Consider the following 16,468-nt stretch of genomic DNA (forward strand, 5'->3'; position numbering starts at 1 on the left):
ACGCTGGATGAATTATATGAACCGGACTTTAGTGAAAGGTAAATGGGAAAGGGGGAGTTTCACGTTTATTTTTTTTTCCTTAGTAACATTACTTTTTTTTTCTTTTGTAGGTTCTTGGAGTTTCTAAATAAATATTTATTATTTGATATTACGAAAAATCAGTGATTTACCATGTTGACTGGTATGCATGATAGGTGACAAATAGGCTACCGATAGGTACCCAATTTGTGATTAATTGGTATATTTAAGTAGAGTTTTGTATTATTTAAAGCGATAAAGAGTTTAACTTGCAGTGTAATTCTAGTATAAATAGTATAAATGCATTTTTTTTATTAATTATAATAATCCGGTTAAAATCCATGGCCCAATCAGAATTTGTTATTGTAATCAGGCGATTGATCACATGATTTCGGTATTTATATTTCGCACTTTGTTTATTTTTTTTTTCTTTCGTAAAAGCCCTTTCTCTTAAACTTTTTATTTAAAACAAACTCTTTACTTAGTTATTATGAAATAATATTAATATATTTTTTTTTATTTTTATATTTAGAAATAAACATAAAGGTATATTTTCATTATGCTTGTTTTTTTCTTTTTATATATACATTTTCTATTGACGTTTTAATACTTTTTTTCTTTTCTCTCACTAATGTTTTCTACCACTTAACATTTTCTATTAATATTAAATACTACTAACATGTTTTTATTAACATTCTCCTATTAACATTTTCTATTTTACTAACTTTTCTTTCTTCCTACTAACATTTTTACTAATATTTTCTATATTTACCACTAACGTTTTTATTAACATTTCTATTTTATTTTCTCCTATTAATTAATATACTTACTAATATTTTCACTGATATTTCTTTTAAATAATAAATAGATATAACAAAACAAGCAAAGAGGTAATTTTATTATCATTGTTACTTTCGGTAGAACTTAACATATTACATAGTATAATTATGTTCAACTTTATTTGATTTTACGTAGCAGATAGTGTAAGATTTGTATTATTGCTTTTATGTAAATAAATTTATAAATTTTAATAAAATTGAATTTCATTTAGCCCAAATTAAAATAAAAAAGAGATATAAATCTATTAGTTTTAATATGAAATTGTCAAACGTATACAATAAAAATATATATTACCAATATTTTACATATTTTACTACCCGATATATGTGTGTTAAATGTATGATATCTATAATATATATCACTGATATTTTACTACCCGATATGTGTGTGTTAAATGTATGATATCTATAAGATATGTCACTGATATTTTACTACCCGATATGTGTGTGTTAAATGTATGATATCTATAAAATATGTCACTGATATTTGACTACCCGATATGTGTAAGATGTGTATATGATGTTTACATGATGTGTCACCGATTTTCTACATTTATACTACACATATCAGGTACCCGATATGTGTAGTATTGTTAAATATCATACACATATATTACATATATTATACACATATCAGGTACCTGATATGTACCCAATAGCACCAATTTTGACCAGTGTAAGTTGCAATAGTGCATTTTATGTGTAAGTTACAAAAGTTAAATGATAATTAATTTTATTTAATAATTACTTTAAATCATAATAAACTATATCTTGGAAGTATGGAATCTAAATGTAAATTTAAACAAAATGGTATATTTTGTTCTGACAAGCCAAAATTAATCAATCTAAAGAACTATCAAACATCTACTTCTAATTATATTATTGGTTGTGATAAATATAAACTAAATGATAAATACCATCGATATATAAAAGTTGATCCTGCAACTTATGATATTCCTTTATTACGTGATTTGTTAAATGGCAATATTGTAATAATGAGTCTTAATTTATATTGTATATTATGCAATATTATTTTAATAATTAATAATATTTCCTTACTATTAATAATAGGAAGAAAGGAAACTATTAAAATATTGCACAACAATTAGCTCAAGAAGCTCAAAACAAAAATTATGTGGTAATATAATTTGTTTTTATTAATATTCAGTTAATTTAGTTGCATCTTTTAAACTTTAATTAATTAAACAATTTTTTTTAGAAAAAACACATTAATTCTGATAGTCATATATAAGGTTGCTTGTCTAAACCTCTACGATTAGTTTTGTCAAAATTTTACTATAGATTTATTATAGTTTTAGCAGAGTTTTAGCAGTTTTGGCATTTATAATAAGTTTTGGCAGTTTCGCCTTTCTCCAAAGTTTTGCCAGTTTTTTAATATAACTCTAATATAGTTTTGGCAGAATTTCACTTTTCGGCGAAACGCCATCTTGCCTAAACCCCTAGGTTTTGGCAAGCAACCTTAGTCATATAGTTAGAGGAAATATTAAGGAAAGAACTTGTAAAGTACAATTTACTCTTTTAACCCTATATAATTTAAACCAATGTCCCTGCATTATAATCATATGTAAAGGAATACATAATCATCCTCCTCCTCCACCAGAAAGAATTTCTGATGGAATCAAAGATGACCTTCAAGATATTAAAAAGAATGCCATTGATCAGTAACTGTAGGGTCAATTACTTCTGGTAATTTTAATTGTAACATATTTAACTCTTCATATGAGCTGATTTGTCTACCTTTAATTAAAATATTAATTTTATTACATTTTTATTATACAAAATACTATATAATATACAGTAAATTGGGAATGAGTATTAAAAAATTTTTATTTAATGTTATTATACTATAATTTGGTAAATATTTCTTTTAAATTAATATAATTCTTAGTACTTACTATATATGTTAAAAATTTGTATCTTAACTTAAAACGTAAATATCTTCAGATCCAGTAATCCAATTGGCAAGCTCTTTTTTCGTTCATATAGACCAGATCAAAGGCTTTCCAAAGAGCCTAAATTTATAAAAAATGGATCAGTGGATCCCAAGATATTTGCATTTAAGCATGTTAAAAAGTTTATACCTCAACTTTAAACGTAAATATCTCCGGATCTAATGATTCAATCGGCAAGCTCTTTTTTCGCCTATAAAGTCCAGAACAAGGGCTTTCCAACGAGCCTAAAATTATAGAAAACGGATCAGTTAATCTTGATATATTTGCGTTTAAAGATGGTAATACAAACTCTGACATAAAATAATTATTTTATTGTTTGAAAATATCTATTATGATATCATCTTTTATATGATATTTTTATTATACTTTTATAAACATTTATAGCTACTAAGGCTATATAAATTTTTATTTTACTTTATATTTTATTAAAATATACTTACTTTTTAATAATATATGTTAAAAATTCCATATATATGAGAAATGGGTTTTTTATTAGTGAAATGGGATTTTTCACAGCTCTTTTATATTTAATAATTTAAGTTTCGCAAATGTAAATTTTTGTTTAACTTATTATTTAGTCAAGTGATCATTAATCAGATGATTTTTTGGTATTACAAAACAATTTTGAGTAAAGTTCTGAATGGGTTAAATCAGGTCGGATAATTGACTTGACCCGACCCAAGGTAAGTCATGAATTTGGTGACCTGACCAAATATCACGGGTCAGTTCAGATACCTGACCCGACCCATTGACCTGATATATTTTGGGTCAAAAAAACGTTTCGGCACTTTTTATTACACCAAAATGTCTTTTTTTTGTTTCTTCTAATGAAAAACGTCGGACCTGACGTTTTTAAATTAAAGAAACAATTTTTTTTTGTTTCTTTTAATAAAAATGTCAGGTTCGATATTTTTTAATTAAAGAAACATTTTCTTTTGTTTCTTTTAATAAAAAATATCAGGTTCGACGTTTTTTAATTAAAGAAACGTTTTCTTTTGTTTCTTTTAATAAAAAATGTCAGGTTCAACGTTTTTTAATTAAAGAAACGTTTTCTTTTGTTTCTTTTAATAAAAAATGTCAGGTTCGACGTTTTTTAATAAAGAAACATTTTTTTTGTTTCTTTTAATGAAAAAATGTCAAACCCAACGTTTTTTAATTAAAGAAACATTTTTTTTGTTTCTTTTAATGAAAAAATGTCAAACCCAACGTTTTTTAATTAAAGAAACATTTTTTTGTTTCTTTTAATGAAAAAACATTAAACCCGACGTTTTTTAATTAAAGAAACATTTTTTTGTTTCTTTTAATGAAAAAATGTTAAACCCGACATTTTTTAATTAAAGAAACTTTTTTGTTTCTTTTAATGAAAAAACGCCAAACCCAACATTTTTAATTTAAGAAATATTTTTTTTTGTTTCTTTTAATGAAAAAATATCAAACCCGACATCTTTTAATTAAAGAAACATTTTTTTTTTGTTTCTTTTAATAAAAAACGTCAGGTTAGACATTTTTTAATTAAAGAAATAATTTTTTTTTATTTCTTTTAATAAAAAACGTCAGGTTAGACATTTTTTAATTAAAGAAATAATTTTTTTTTATTTCTTTTAATAAAAAATGTCAGGTTCGATGTTTTTTAATAAAGAAACTTTTTTTTTGTTTCTTTAATCGAACCCGATGTTTTTAATAAAAAAGACGTTTTTGTAATTATTTTTAATGAAAAAACATCAGATTCAGGTCAGTTTGGCATTTTTTTATATATAATAAATGCTGAAACGTCTTATTTTTGACCAAAATATGTCAGGTCAATGGGTCAGGTTAGGTACCTGGCTGTGACTGACCCGACCTGAGATCGGGTCATTAAATCTGCTACCTGACCTGAATTTTTCAGGTCAACCTGTCGGGTCACCTGATCTGTCAGGTCAAATTCGGAGCTCTAATTTTGAGTAACAAAAATTGTGAAAATCAATCAATAACTTTGAATAAAATCCGCAAAATTGCAGAGGAGAATCTTTTTAATGCAGAGTAGACAAATCAGCCCATATGTTAAGATTTTTTATTAATAAATAGTAAAATCAATTTAAGGAATTTACTAAAAGCTAATTTCAAAGTAGAGACATTATCAGAAATTCATGCATCGCTTAATAATATTAACAAATTGCGATATCTTGTTTAGGAAAACTTACAAAAACATCTATCCATTCGGTCAGAAAATGCTTAGTGTTATCTATAGTATATAAACTAAACAATTAAAACTTCACAATTACGTACATACTATGAGTAAGTAAAAATTATTATAGATATTTTAAATATACATTTAAAGCTAATTGATTGTTAATTTTATTTTAGATATTTACCCTAATGAACTTGTTATTTTTGTTTATATGCTTAAGGATCAAGCCAAATTAATCCATCAACTTGGATCAATTCAAATTGACTTAACATTTAAAAGGGTCAAAGGTAAGGTTGCTTGTCTAAACCTTTTCAAAATTTTATGATTAGTTTCGTCAAAATTTTACTATAGATTTATTATAGTTTTGGCAGAGTTTCAGCAGTTTTGGCATTTATAATAAGTTTTAGCAGTTTCATCTTTCTCTAAAGTTTCGCAGTTTTTTTAATATAATTTTAATATAGTTTTGGCAGAATTTCGCTTTTCAGTGAAACGCCATCTTGCCTAAACCCCTAGGTTTCGGCAAGCAACCTTAGTCAAAGGAAATATAAACGAATTTGAAATAAATTCATACAATACTGAACATAAACTAAGTAAGTTTTATTAATATTGTTTATTAAATTTAGGTATTTATATATTTTACAAAATCTTATTTATTTATTTATATACAGTTCTTTCCTATGTACATGTATATACTAATGTTACCACAGCAGAAGGCTATCAACAACTTTTTACTGATCTTTTTAATGTAATCAAGAATCTAACTGGACAGGCTGTCAAATTTAGGCATATAGATGGAAATGGAATTGAATGTATTATTGGAGATCTTGATCCTATTCAGGCAAAAGGATTGGAGCTTATTCTACAAAGTAAAGACACACACAAGGATTAGAAAACACATTTACAATATATTTTTAAATCATGAGTTGTCTATTTTGAACGGTAAATTTATTATAAAATAATTAATGGTTAAATTTTGTTAAAAAATATTAACAAAATTTTATATTTAGTAATGCAAGAGCAAAAAAATTCTTCTCTGAAACTCTAAATTTAATTTTAAATATCCCTACAGCACCATCAATTGGTGAACTTGAAAAAATATTTTATACATTGGAACAATTAGAAGAATCAAAAATTAAAGGTATTATATTATTATTATTATATTTATTACTTTACAGTATTAATCAAATTTTTATGTAAAATTTAAAATGGATTTGTTATTACCACCAGCCATATATTCTTGCCTCATTAAATTTAAATGCATCAAAAATAGATCCTGAAATATGGGCAAGCAGTGCAAATAATACCAATGTAGCAGAAGCTGCTCATACATTAGCTAATTGAAAAGGAAAGCATCTTAAATTGTTAACTGCAATAATTAGGTATTTAAATTTAACTCTAATTTGAATATTTTATATTTAGCATTTTAATCAGTTATTTTCTTTATTTTTTAATATCATTAGAAGATGTAAAGTTGATCAAAAAGCTTTAAAAATAATGGAAATTGAAAATAAATTTGGTGTTCTCTATTCAAGACGTGATAATGGAGAGTCAAAAAAAATTTCTAAGGCAATTACACGTAAAGGTATTTTTGCATTTGATAAGCTAAATATATTAAAAAAAAAGTTAAAAATTAATAATGATATTATCATTAAAAAATTTAGGTACAAGAAATGGTAAAAACAAGCCAATATTGGTTAATTCAACCAATATTAAAGCTGAAAGTTTACAACCAAAAAGAAAAGGACAATTTGCATCAACTAGAAATTCTAAACAATGCAAAATTACTGAAAATAATACTGAAAATATTGATTTTGATATAGAAGAGAGAAAAATAGCCCTTAAGAAGCGTGAACTTCAGATTTGTGTTCAAGAGGCTGCAGCCAGAAAGGCACTTGCCAAAGCTGAAGCAAATGGAGCTAATTAATTTAGAAAAAAAGAAGTCATTAGGATTACTTTAAAAAGTAACATCAAATATAATTTGTATTAAAGTAATATAAATAAAATTTATAATTTCTTAAAATTTAAATTTTAGTAGTATAGAATAATAATAAAAAAATGAATCATACATACTATGATTTTTTTTTATATAGTAATCTAAGTATGTATGTATAAATATGAATCATACATACTACTTTAAAATTATACATACGTAAATCATTCTAACCATACTATACAGAAATTCTCAATCATACTACATAACTTTCTGAAATACCAGAAATAACTAACCAAGAAAAACCAAGAACAAAAGAAAGTCAACAATAACAATTGATAATGTAAGAACAAAAAAAAATAAAATTGATGGTGATGATCAAGAACATAATTCATTTGAGATTGATACAATTTAAATTGAAGAACGAAAAATGCAATTAGCTGAAAGGCAAACAGCAAATCGTAGAGCTTTAGCAGAAGTTGAAAAACTTGAATTAGAAAATATAAAGCTACGCAAAGCATTAGAAAATTAATTTTTTTTATTTTGATTTAATAAATAAAATTGTTATATCATGTTTATTTTAAGATACTATTTGTTATGATCATGTATTGATTGTCATGTATTATTATTTTTTGTATGCTAAAAATTCATACATGTATGGTTTATTGCAAGTCTGTATGGATTTGCATATATAGATTGAAATCCATACTGCGTAAAACCATACATACCATACAGTACATACATAAAAAACCATACCATACAGGTTTAAGTAACACCTCATTTAACTTGTTATATCAGTTATTTAAATGCTACATGATTACGCTGTTATACTGTATTGAGTTTTATATTTGCATGATATAGCGCATGTAATACTTTATTATTAAAATAAAACTACAAGTCTTTTTATGTATATATGTGAATATATGTGCGTGATGTAATATGATAAAGAGCAATATTATTCATAAATATTAACAATAATTCTAACAATGAAATCAAATACAGTAGAAGAAAATCAAAGATATTATTTTTATCTTAAACGCGTGTTCTCTTGTTTGAATGTTCAAAGGGTTCTATATATGGAGGGTATGGGTAGTAGATAAAATCATCTCGGAGCTCATTAACATCAGCTAATTCTTTAAATTCTTCACAGAACTCTTCATGTGACCTAAAAATCCTTCTCTTTCTAGTTTGTTCAATTCTTTCCCCTATATCTTGACTAATTGCTTTATATCTTGACGTCAATTGACTTGCAGTACTCAAATTTGGATTTGAATCTCTGGTCATTACAAACTTGGTACGAGAAGAAAATACAGGTCCGAAGAAAGTATCAAACTTTTCTTGATGAATCAGAATACAATCATTAGGAATGCGTTCTAATCCCTCATTAAACCGCTGAGTAGTAACAAAAATAGTAATGACACGGTATTTACTCAAAAGGTTACCAAGTTGCGTATATTTCTCTGCTTCTTTTCGTAACTCCTCTTTCTTCTCTCTGCTCGCTATTTTGCTATCGTTCTTCAGTTTTCTGGCCTTTTCTTCCATTTTATGAGAAATATTTGCATTTCTCTTATGCTCATCTTCGATTGTTTTCAGATTAAGAAGATTTTTTCTCAATCTGCATTGAATAGCAATAAGAATGGGATCAGGTTCATCTACTAAAAAAAAGATATCTGCAAATGGTGCCGAATAACCATTGATCATAATGTAACCCGGCTTTAACACAGCAGTTTTTCCCTCTTTCGCAGAAAGGTTCAGGCATGGAAATTGATGGTTTAATTCATAGATTTCAACAGACCCGAAATTGATCAACTGGCCCAGTGTAACATTGCTACCTGAACCACGAAAGAAATTTCCAAGTTTTAATAATTTTTCTTTGTTCAGCACATCAATCATATTGATGCGTGAAGTTATAAAATCCGCGATAAATTTTTCCCAATTTTGCCACGACCAAATTTCGTCAGGTAAAAATGCATGGTTTAGATGTTCCGTGAAAACTCCAAGGACACTGGCATAATGATACATAAAGAAGTATGGTATATCAATTTGAACTTTATCTTTCTCTTCCAATCTCCTTAATATCAAGTGCTTATCACGTTCTAGATGTTCCAATTTTATACGGTGGTCACCATCTTGCAGTACATCAGATATATCTGATTCGATTTCCATAATATTTCTGTAAACAAGCTCGTATATGAGCATTTTATGTTCTCTAGCATAAGGTTTGATTTTATATGCTGTATCAATATCTTTTGAGACGCTGGTGTAGATTGTCGATGGGATTAGTTTCTTTTTTTCAAGATCTTCGAAAAATTCCTTAACCCTTGTAAAATCTTGCCCGAAAAATTCTGCAAAAAGATACTCCAAAGCACGTGGAAGACCACCTGTATCAAGAAGTAATTGATGTATCCAAACTTTTGGTACCCATACACAATCAGAAACACCATGATTTGTTGCAAATTCCCTCATTATTTCAAGGCGTGACTCCAAGGAAAGCAGTGGAAGGTCAAGAGGTTCAATAGAATATATTGTAGGTTCCATTGCTCGTCTTGCATCCTGTGGTGCTGTACCTGAAAGTAGAGTCTGCACAAATACTTCAGGAATTTCTCCGGCCATATGATGCCCAAGGGTATACATTAACTGCTTAAATAATTTTTCCCCCCATTTCGCTCTTTGAAAATTAGCTGAAATTCATCAATTTGAAGAAAAATGAAAAGATGCTTGCCACGTTGAATCAGACTTTCATGTTCAAGGTTGTGGATGTATAAGAGGACATTACTCAATCTGAAACATTGCTTATATTCATTGGATTTCGTACGGAACACTGTAAAACTCATCACATATTTTTTGTGGACCAAATAGTGGTATGCCAACCGCAATCCAAGAATGATTTCTGATGCAATTTTAATATCCCCCTGGATTTCATACTCATCTAAAGCATAACCATTAGTGAAATCAAAAAGCATGTAAAGCATGTAAGGCTTTTGGCCTTTTAATATCTTCCATTCTTTGTTGAGACAATTAAACAATTCAACTCCATAACGTGTCTTTCCTAGTGAATTATAGTTTGAATTTGTTAATTAGAAGGCTAAAACCGCTTTATCTGCAGTAAAAACATACAAGAGAATGTATGAAAGTTACCTATGCCAGGTGCCCCACCGCATAAAAGGATTCGATAGTTTGTCTTTGCCGTGGGAGTTTCTTTTTTTATAGCTTTTTGTTTATCTAAGGAATTACAAAAATTCCTGTCAATCACATCAATAGCTTGCTTAAGGTCACGTTGTTTTAGAGCCATGGGCTTGGGCTTATTATTGTCTACATTGTCTACGTCCATTTGTTTATGAATTCCCTCCAAAATCTTTTTCATGGCATCTTCGATCGACGTCACTATGTTTTGTAAACAATAAGAAAGCACAGTGTATTAACAAATAGATACGGTACAAGTAACCTATATGTATCAATAATGGCGGGCCAGAATACAAAGACTAAGACAACACAGGAAATTTAACTAGAGATACCGTACCTTGTGGAACGCCTTGATGAGAGGGACCTACTTTCACGCGAAAAAAAGAGATCAGAACAAACTCGATATTTTGTTACTGCGAATTTCTTGTTCGAGAGGTAAACCATTGGGAGACACTTACCAGTGGTGGCGGGCGTTGGCAGTTGCACAAGGATGTGGATGTGCTCACTAGGAGGTTGTTCTTCGAAAACATGTCCAATTGTTTTGAGGTCACTGTCCAGCTCCTCACCTCCGAACTTTACTTTGATGTCGATTCCTTCATATATCTCTTGTTTCTTGCTTTCAGGAATGTTGACTTTCCATAATTTCAGATTGTTTGCGTCAGTATTGCAAAAGGCCACACTTTTCTTCTCCTTGATGGCTCCCTTGAGATGTCCTATGGTCTTGCCTGTATCGAAATCGACAGGAAATGCGTTCTTTTCGCCTAAAACAATACAACCTAACATAATTTCGGTATATCTGTAATTGCGAAAATCGAGAGTTAAAATAAAAATAAGGCTCAAAAAATTAATTTTCAGTAATATAAAATAAAGACCTTTTTGGATTTAACGCTGGACTGGCAGGTAGGGAATTTTCCTCGAATTTAGTTTGTACCCGGAACGGCGAAAGTACTCGAGATAGCGAAGAATAGCTTGACATTTTGATTATATGTCATATATATATATATTTTCATAAACGGTTGTTGACTAATTACTACGAACTGTGAGTCAGTAATATTACGAACAGAGTCAGCAATGTGTCAAGGACCAAATACAAAATCGAAAAAAATTAAAAAAATTTATCAATCAAAAATCAGCCACATGTCATGATGTCACATGAGAGTGCCAATCAAAATAATTCCCAGTTGGGAAGACATTACGCAAACAAAGATACTGTATGTTATGACTGTACATTTACAAGGAAGTGACTCGAGCTTACAAAGCTAATATCTATTTTTTTTGTTAGGGGAACATAAACTTTTGGTGAGTTCTACTAAGGTCAATACTGTTAATTTATTTCTGGCTCTGCATAACTGATGACCATTTTTGTTCTATCTAGAATATCGATGTTAAGGACAAATGAAATCGGATTAATGTTGGGATATTATATTAGTATAGATAGTTTGGATGATGGTGTGGGTCTGTAGGCATTAGTATAGAAATGCCTACCATTTCACATTGTAAAAAAAGTCTATGTATTATCAAATCATGTAATTTATTTACTGTATCAATAAAGAATTCAAGCTGAAAATGTTATACATTGTATTAAGTATATTTTTCATGGGATATAGAGATGTATTAGTAAATAAAAAAAGGTGAGACCTAAAGTCCCACTTAGGTAAAAATGCATTTTAAATAATTGTGTTCTATATGAAAGTTATTATCAAATATGCAATCTAAATTTGATTTATTAAAACAACGCGTCATCAAGCTTCTAGTTGAGAATGCTGAGATTAAGGCTGAAAATGCCAAGGTTAAAGTTAAAAATGCTAAACTAAAGCAGGCTATGAAGGAGAATGAAGCCAGACTTGCAAAATTAGAGCAGAGTGATAAAGAAAAGGCTAAACTCATTGCAGAACTCAATTGTAATGTTAGAAAAATCAAGCAGGAGCAAGTTATTGTTAATGTTGCAACACAGCCTAGTACATCTAATAAATCGTTAGAGAATAGGAAGACTGATGAATTCTTAGTCTCAGTGAGTAAGAAAAAGGTAAATGATATGATGAGACAGAGAAACAGGGAGAAGAAGTTTTTGCATAAGTCAGCACTTTCATGCTGAAATCAGAACAAGCATTCAACTTCTCAAAATACTTCTAATATATCCCTTGAAGACCCCAATGATTTTGTAGAAACTGAAGCTAACAAAGCAATTCACAATCATTGGGAGAAACGATACCAGAAGTAACATTTCAAATACTACCCAAAGAAACTAAAATTTTTCACGATTATATAATAGCCTAAGATTTTATACAAGATGTGACTTCGAAGTTGATAGATGAAGATGATATCCAAGTTATTATGGGAATCAGAAGCTTACAACTAACATGACAATAGAAGTTGAGCTTGTTCATTTATTTCTAAAAGTAAGTATTGAAGGAAAGAACACTACGTAGACTAAACAAAAAGAGATTTTATGTTGCCAACCAATTTGATCTACTATTAAACAAGTCAAATTTTAAATGTACTTTTACTAAACACAATAGCCTTTAGTCATTTATTATCAAAGCTCTTTGTTACCAAAATTTTTGCTTAAGATAGAATTAATCAAAGATTATTGTTAGGGTTGCCCATGAAAATAGTTGAAGATCGAACAAGTCACATGATATAGTACGCAGAAATCCTATGATTATGGCTAAGTTTATTACAATATGAAACATTACTTATAATATAATTTAGTTTTATTAGTTATTTACATTAATTAACCACTTTTAGTATTATTAGTACTTTTGACTCATGAGTATTCAATTATAAGTATCAGTTTAATTATTATAACCTTAGAAAATTGCTTTATTAGTTTAGCTAGAGAAGTTTCTTGAACTTTACATAGTTGATGAATCATATAGACACATAGAACTTATACGAAATATCAATAGGAAGGTTTCTACAGATAATTGCAATGAAAAAAGGACAATTGATTGATTAATCATATTAGTATAATAGGATAATATTGATAAGTTTAAACTGTCATGTGTGCAAATGTAAACATATATAGAGCAATATTTTCTTTTGAATAAAGGTTGTTAACACCTGGGTAATCTAACAGTGAGTTTAGATTGTATTATCTGAAGTATTGTGTTTTTGTATGATTTGTTGTTAGTTTTTCTTTGTAATAAACTTTTTGCGTGTTTTATTTGTTTTACCTTTGTGTTTGTTATTATTTGTTTGATAGATTTCTATCTTAAGAAACTCTTACATTGTTTACCATCATTATTAATTTTCTACTGAGAATTATTAGTAATACTCTTATATTTGATCACAATATTATCAAAATACTTATCATTTTATTACTTGGCCTTTTTGTCACGACTGTTCACTTTAACATCTCTGACATTAGTTATCACTTCAGACCAAATCGGTGATAACATCTTCATAATCAACTACTTATAACCATGTGTTTAAAGCAAAGAAAACCTACTCTATATATCAACCTTAAATGCTAATTTTATTTTATATATGAAAAAACCACACATCATTTATCAACTTGTACACAAATAGTGGATTTTAGAACTTATTTTAGATCTGAACTTATTTATTTCCTTAATAACACTAATGAATTTCAAAAACTACCTCCTCATATTAGATTATGCATCATATACTTATTTCTTGGCATTTCACTGGACTTATTTGAATATACTAGCTTACTTTCTAACACCATGCAGGGAAAGATCAATATAGCAGCAATCTCCCACTTGAAGAAAAATCTTAAACTATCACAAGCTGATAGTGTAAATTAGAATTTAAAATTCTAATGCAAACCATTATTTTTTTCAAAAACTATTTATGAAAAGACAGATGTAAATGTATTATCAAATGGAAATAATTGTGTAATATTACAGTTCAAGACAAACATTTTCTTAATCATAATTGAAACTTTAAGACCTGCTGTACTAACAGATTTGTAATCACAGAGGATGAAATTATTGTTTTAGATGGCCTTAATTTTACTACACAAATGATATATACTCCTATTCACATTTTTCCTTAATAATATTTTCAAGACTCTTTAGTCCTAATGCACTTTCATCTTCAATTGTATATCAAAAAGTACATTTTATTGCCTTGGATTTATAAACCTTTATCATCACTTTATTATTTTAATATAGGAATTTGATTTGGGTAATGATTAATTGATTTAATATAATATTTATATGATTATTTATTTTATGTTAGAATTTTTGGTAGTTTTACTTTTATTATTATTATTATTTTAAATTATTTAATTTTATTGATTTTATTTTATGATTGTATTGTATATAGCTTATAACTTATTGGAAACATTTACTGTAAATAAAAAAAAAAAGTATTAAAAAATATTTAAATCTATTAAATGTTACAGAAAATATATTACATATATGGAATATTAGTCTGTTCTAGATTAATATAAAAATATTAAATTATGATTCTATTTATGCAATATGAGTCATATTTATTTAATAAAATACTTTTTTATTATATACAGTTCAGAGCACAAAATCTATTGAAATTTTGCCAGATTTTCCGATTAGTTTTCAATAAATCTGGTAAAATTATTTAAACTCAGAATTTTTTCGGACGTAACACAACAGATTTCCAGTAAATTTTGACAATGCCGGAAATTTTATTTATATTTTTTTAACTTCTAAGCCAAATAATTAAAGCAATAAAAAACAGCAAAATTTAAAGTTTCATGACAATGTACTATACCGAAAAATATTTATTACTAAAGAAAAAAAGTTTAGACATACTGTTGTCACTATAAGTGGGTACATTAAACAAATTTTATGGTGAATTGTTAACAACAATCTATTACTCTTTTATTCATTATTTGGTTAATAGAAACTATGAATTATTTCTCAACGCCAATATGTCTCTTTGATTACTCCAAATGGTATATGCACGATTATAGTTAAATTTTGAACTCTCCAGCCCTTCTAAAGAGATACACATCAACCTGTCTAAGGTATCTGTTGTCAAGAAGTTTCTGCTTTTAGTTTTAATTTGATTTTGTCTACTAAAACCACATTCACATTCTACACTTGAAAAGGGAATACAATATACCAATTGAATTAATTTGATGATATTTGGAAATGTATCATTATAATCTTGAATTAATAGGGGAAGAATTATATCTATATCTTTAGAAGAAAGATTATTGCTAACGACTAATTTAAATCCCGCCCATTCTTGCCTACATTTATTAACATCAAAGAGTGGTGAGCTTTGAACATACATTATCATGAATATTCAGATGTTCATAATACTCTAATAAATTTTCTAATTCATCATCTCCAAAAAATAGTAAATCTTGAGAGTTTTTTGGCCATTCTTGTGGATTTAATATTTTCATAGAAGTAAATAACGATCTATTAGGGAATCGTTGTTGCAATTCAGAAAGAATACTTGTTGAATAGCTATATACGTCCATTAAGAATTCATCATAATCTTGCTCAGTAAAGGAAAGGTTATGACCCATGTATTCAACTGAATTATTTCCAAATGGATTAGTTTCATCGATAAATCTTTGAACATTATATCCGAATTTTTGTGACTGATCTTCCATTAAATACTCTTTTTGAATAGAATTAATCATGGCTTGTATCATTAAGTCTATATCGGAAAATCTTAAATTTCATTTTTGGAAAAACTTACTCAACTGTGTTATATGTTCTAAAATATCATAAAAAAAGTATAAAAATGCCAACATTCTCCATGACGTTAATTTAATATATAATTCATGCCACTGGTTAAAATCAAAAAAATCGGACATATGGAAAATCAGCTAAAAATCAGACCAAAATCGACTGACATTACAAATTGGCACATCTGATTGATGCCAATTGGACAATTTAATGAAAATCCAGAAAAAAATCATCATATTTGATTGATGGCTGATTGATGCTAGTTGAAATCAAAAAAAAATCAGACAAATGGCAAATCAACCTAAAATTTGCCCAATATTCAAATATGTACTTCTGATTTATGGAAAATTGACAATTCAATAAAAATTTGATAAAAATTCAATAAAAATTTGGCAAAAAATCATTATATTTGATTGACGGCTGATTGATGCTGGTTGAAATCAAAAAAAAATCTGACAAAATGTTAAATCAACCTAAAATTTGCCCAATATTCAAATATGTACTTCTGATTTATGGAAAATTGACAATTCAATAAAAATTCAATAAATATTCAATAAAAATTTGGCAAAAAATCATTATATTTGATTGACGGCTGATTGATGCTGGTTGAAATCAAAAAAAAAATTGGACAAAATGGCAAATCAACCTAAAATTTACCCAATATTCAAATATGATACTTCAGATTTATGGAAAATTAACAATTC

At 27.7% G+C, this 16,468-nt stretch overlaps 4 protein-coding genes across 4 annotated transcripts; 3 read left to right on the top strand and 1 right to left on the bottom strand.

The window, feature by feature from the left end:
- Positions 1-5,100: 5,100 nt before the first annotated feature.
- OCT59_021424 (uncharacterized protein) lies at positions 5,101-6,338 on the top strand (the record flags this gene model as incomplete). The annotated part of the gene is made up of 5 exons (XM_066146509.1): positions 5,101-5,104; positions 5,174-5,284; positions 5,666-5,863; positions 6,067-6,135; positions 6,268-6,338. 5 exons carry the CDS (start codon positions 5,101-5,103, stop codon positions 6,336-6,338), a joined length of 453 nt encoding a protein of 150 aa, XP_066005637.1.
- A 153-nt stretch (positions 6,339-6,491) lies between these two features.
- OCT59_021425 (uncharacterized protein) lies at positions 6,492-6,921 on the top strand (the record flags this gene model as incomplete). The annotated part of the gene is made up of 2 exons (XM_066146510.1): positions 6,492-6,579; positions 6,659-6,921. The coding sequence occupies 2 exons, from the start codon at positions 6,492-6,494 to the stop codon at positions 6,919-6,921; spliced, it is 351 nt and encodes a 116-aa protein (XP_066005638.1).
- Positions 6,922-7,959: 1,038 nt separating this feature from the next.
- Positions 7,960-11,086, bottom strand: OCT59_021426 (uncharacterized protein; the record flags this gene model as incomplete). Its single annotated transcript, XM_066146511.1, has 6 exons — positions 7,960-9,608; positions 9,743-9,976; positions 10,066-10,311; positions 10,448-10,474; positions 10,569-10,906; positions 10,983-11,086. 6 exons carry the CDS (start codon positions 11,084-11,086, stop codon positions 7,960-7,962), a joined length of 2,598 nt encoding a protein of 865 aa, XP_066005639.1.
- An 846-nt stretch (positions 11,087-11,932) lies between these two features.
- OCT59_021427 (uncharacterized protein) lies at positions 11,933-12,331 on the top strand (the record flags this gene model as incomplete). Its single annotated transcript, XM_066146512.1, has 2 exons — positions 11,933-12,121; positions 12,212-12,331. The coding sequence occupies 2 exons, from the start codon at positions 11,933-11,935 to the stop codon at positions 12,329-12,331; spliced, it is 309 nt and encodes a 102-aa protein (XP_066005640.1).
- Between the last annotated feature and the right edge of the window lie 4,137 nt (positions 12,332-16,468).

The sequence above is a fragment of the Rhizophagus irregularis genome, chromosome 30 (assembly GCF_026210795.1).
Source record: "Rhizophagus irregularis chromosome 30, complete sequence".
NCBI classification, from domain to species: domain Eukaryota; kingdom Fungi; phylum Glomeromycota; class Glomeromycetes; order Glomerales; family Glomeraceae; genus Rhizophagus; species Rhizophagus irregularis.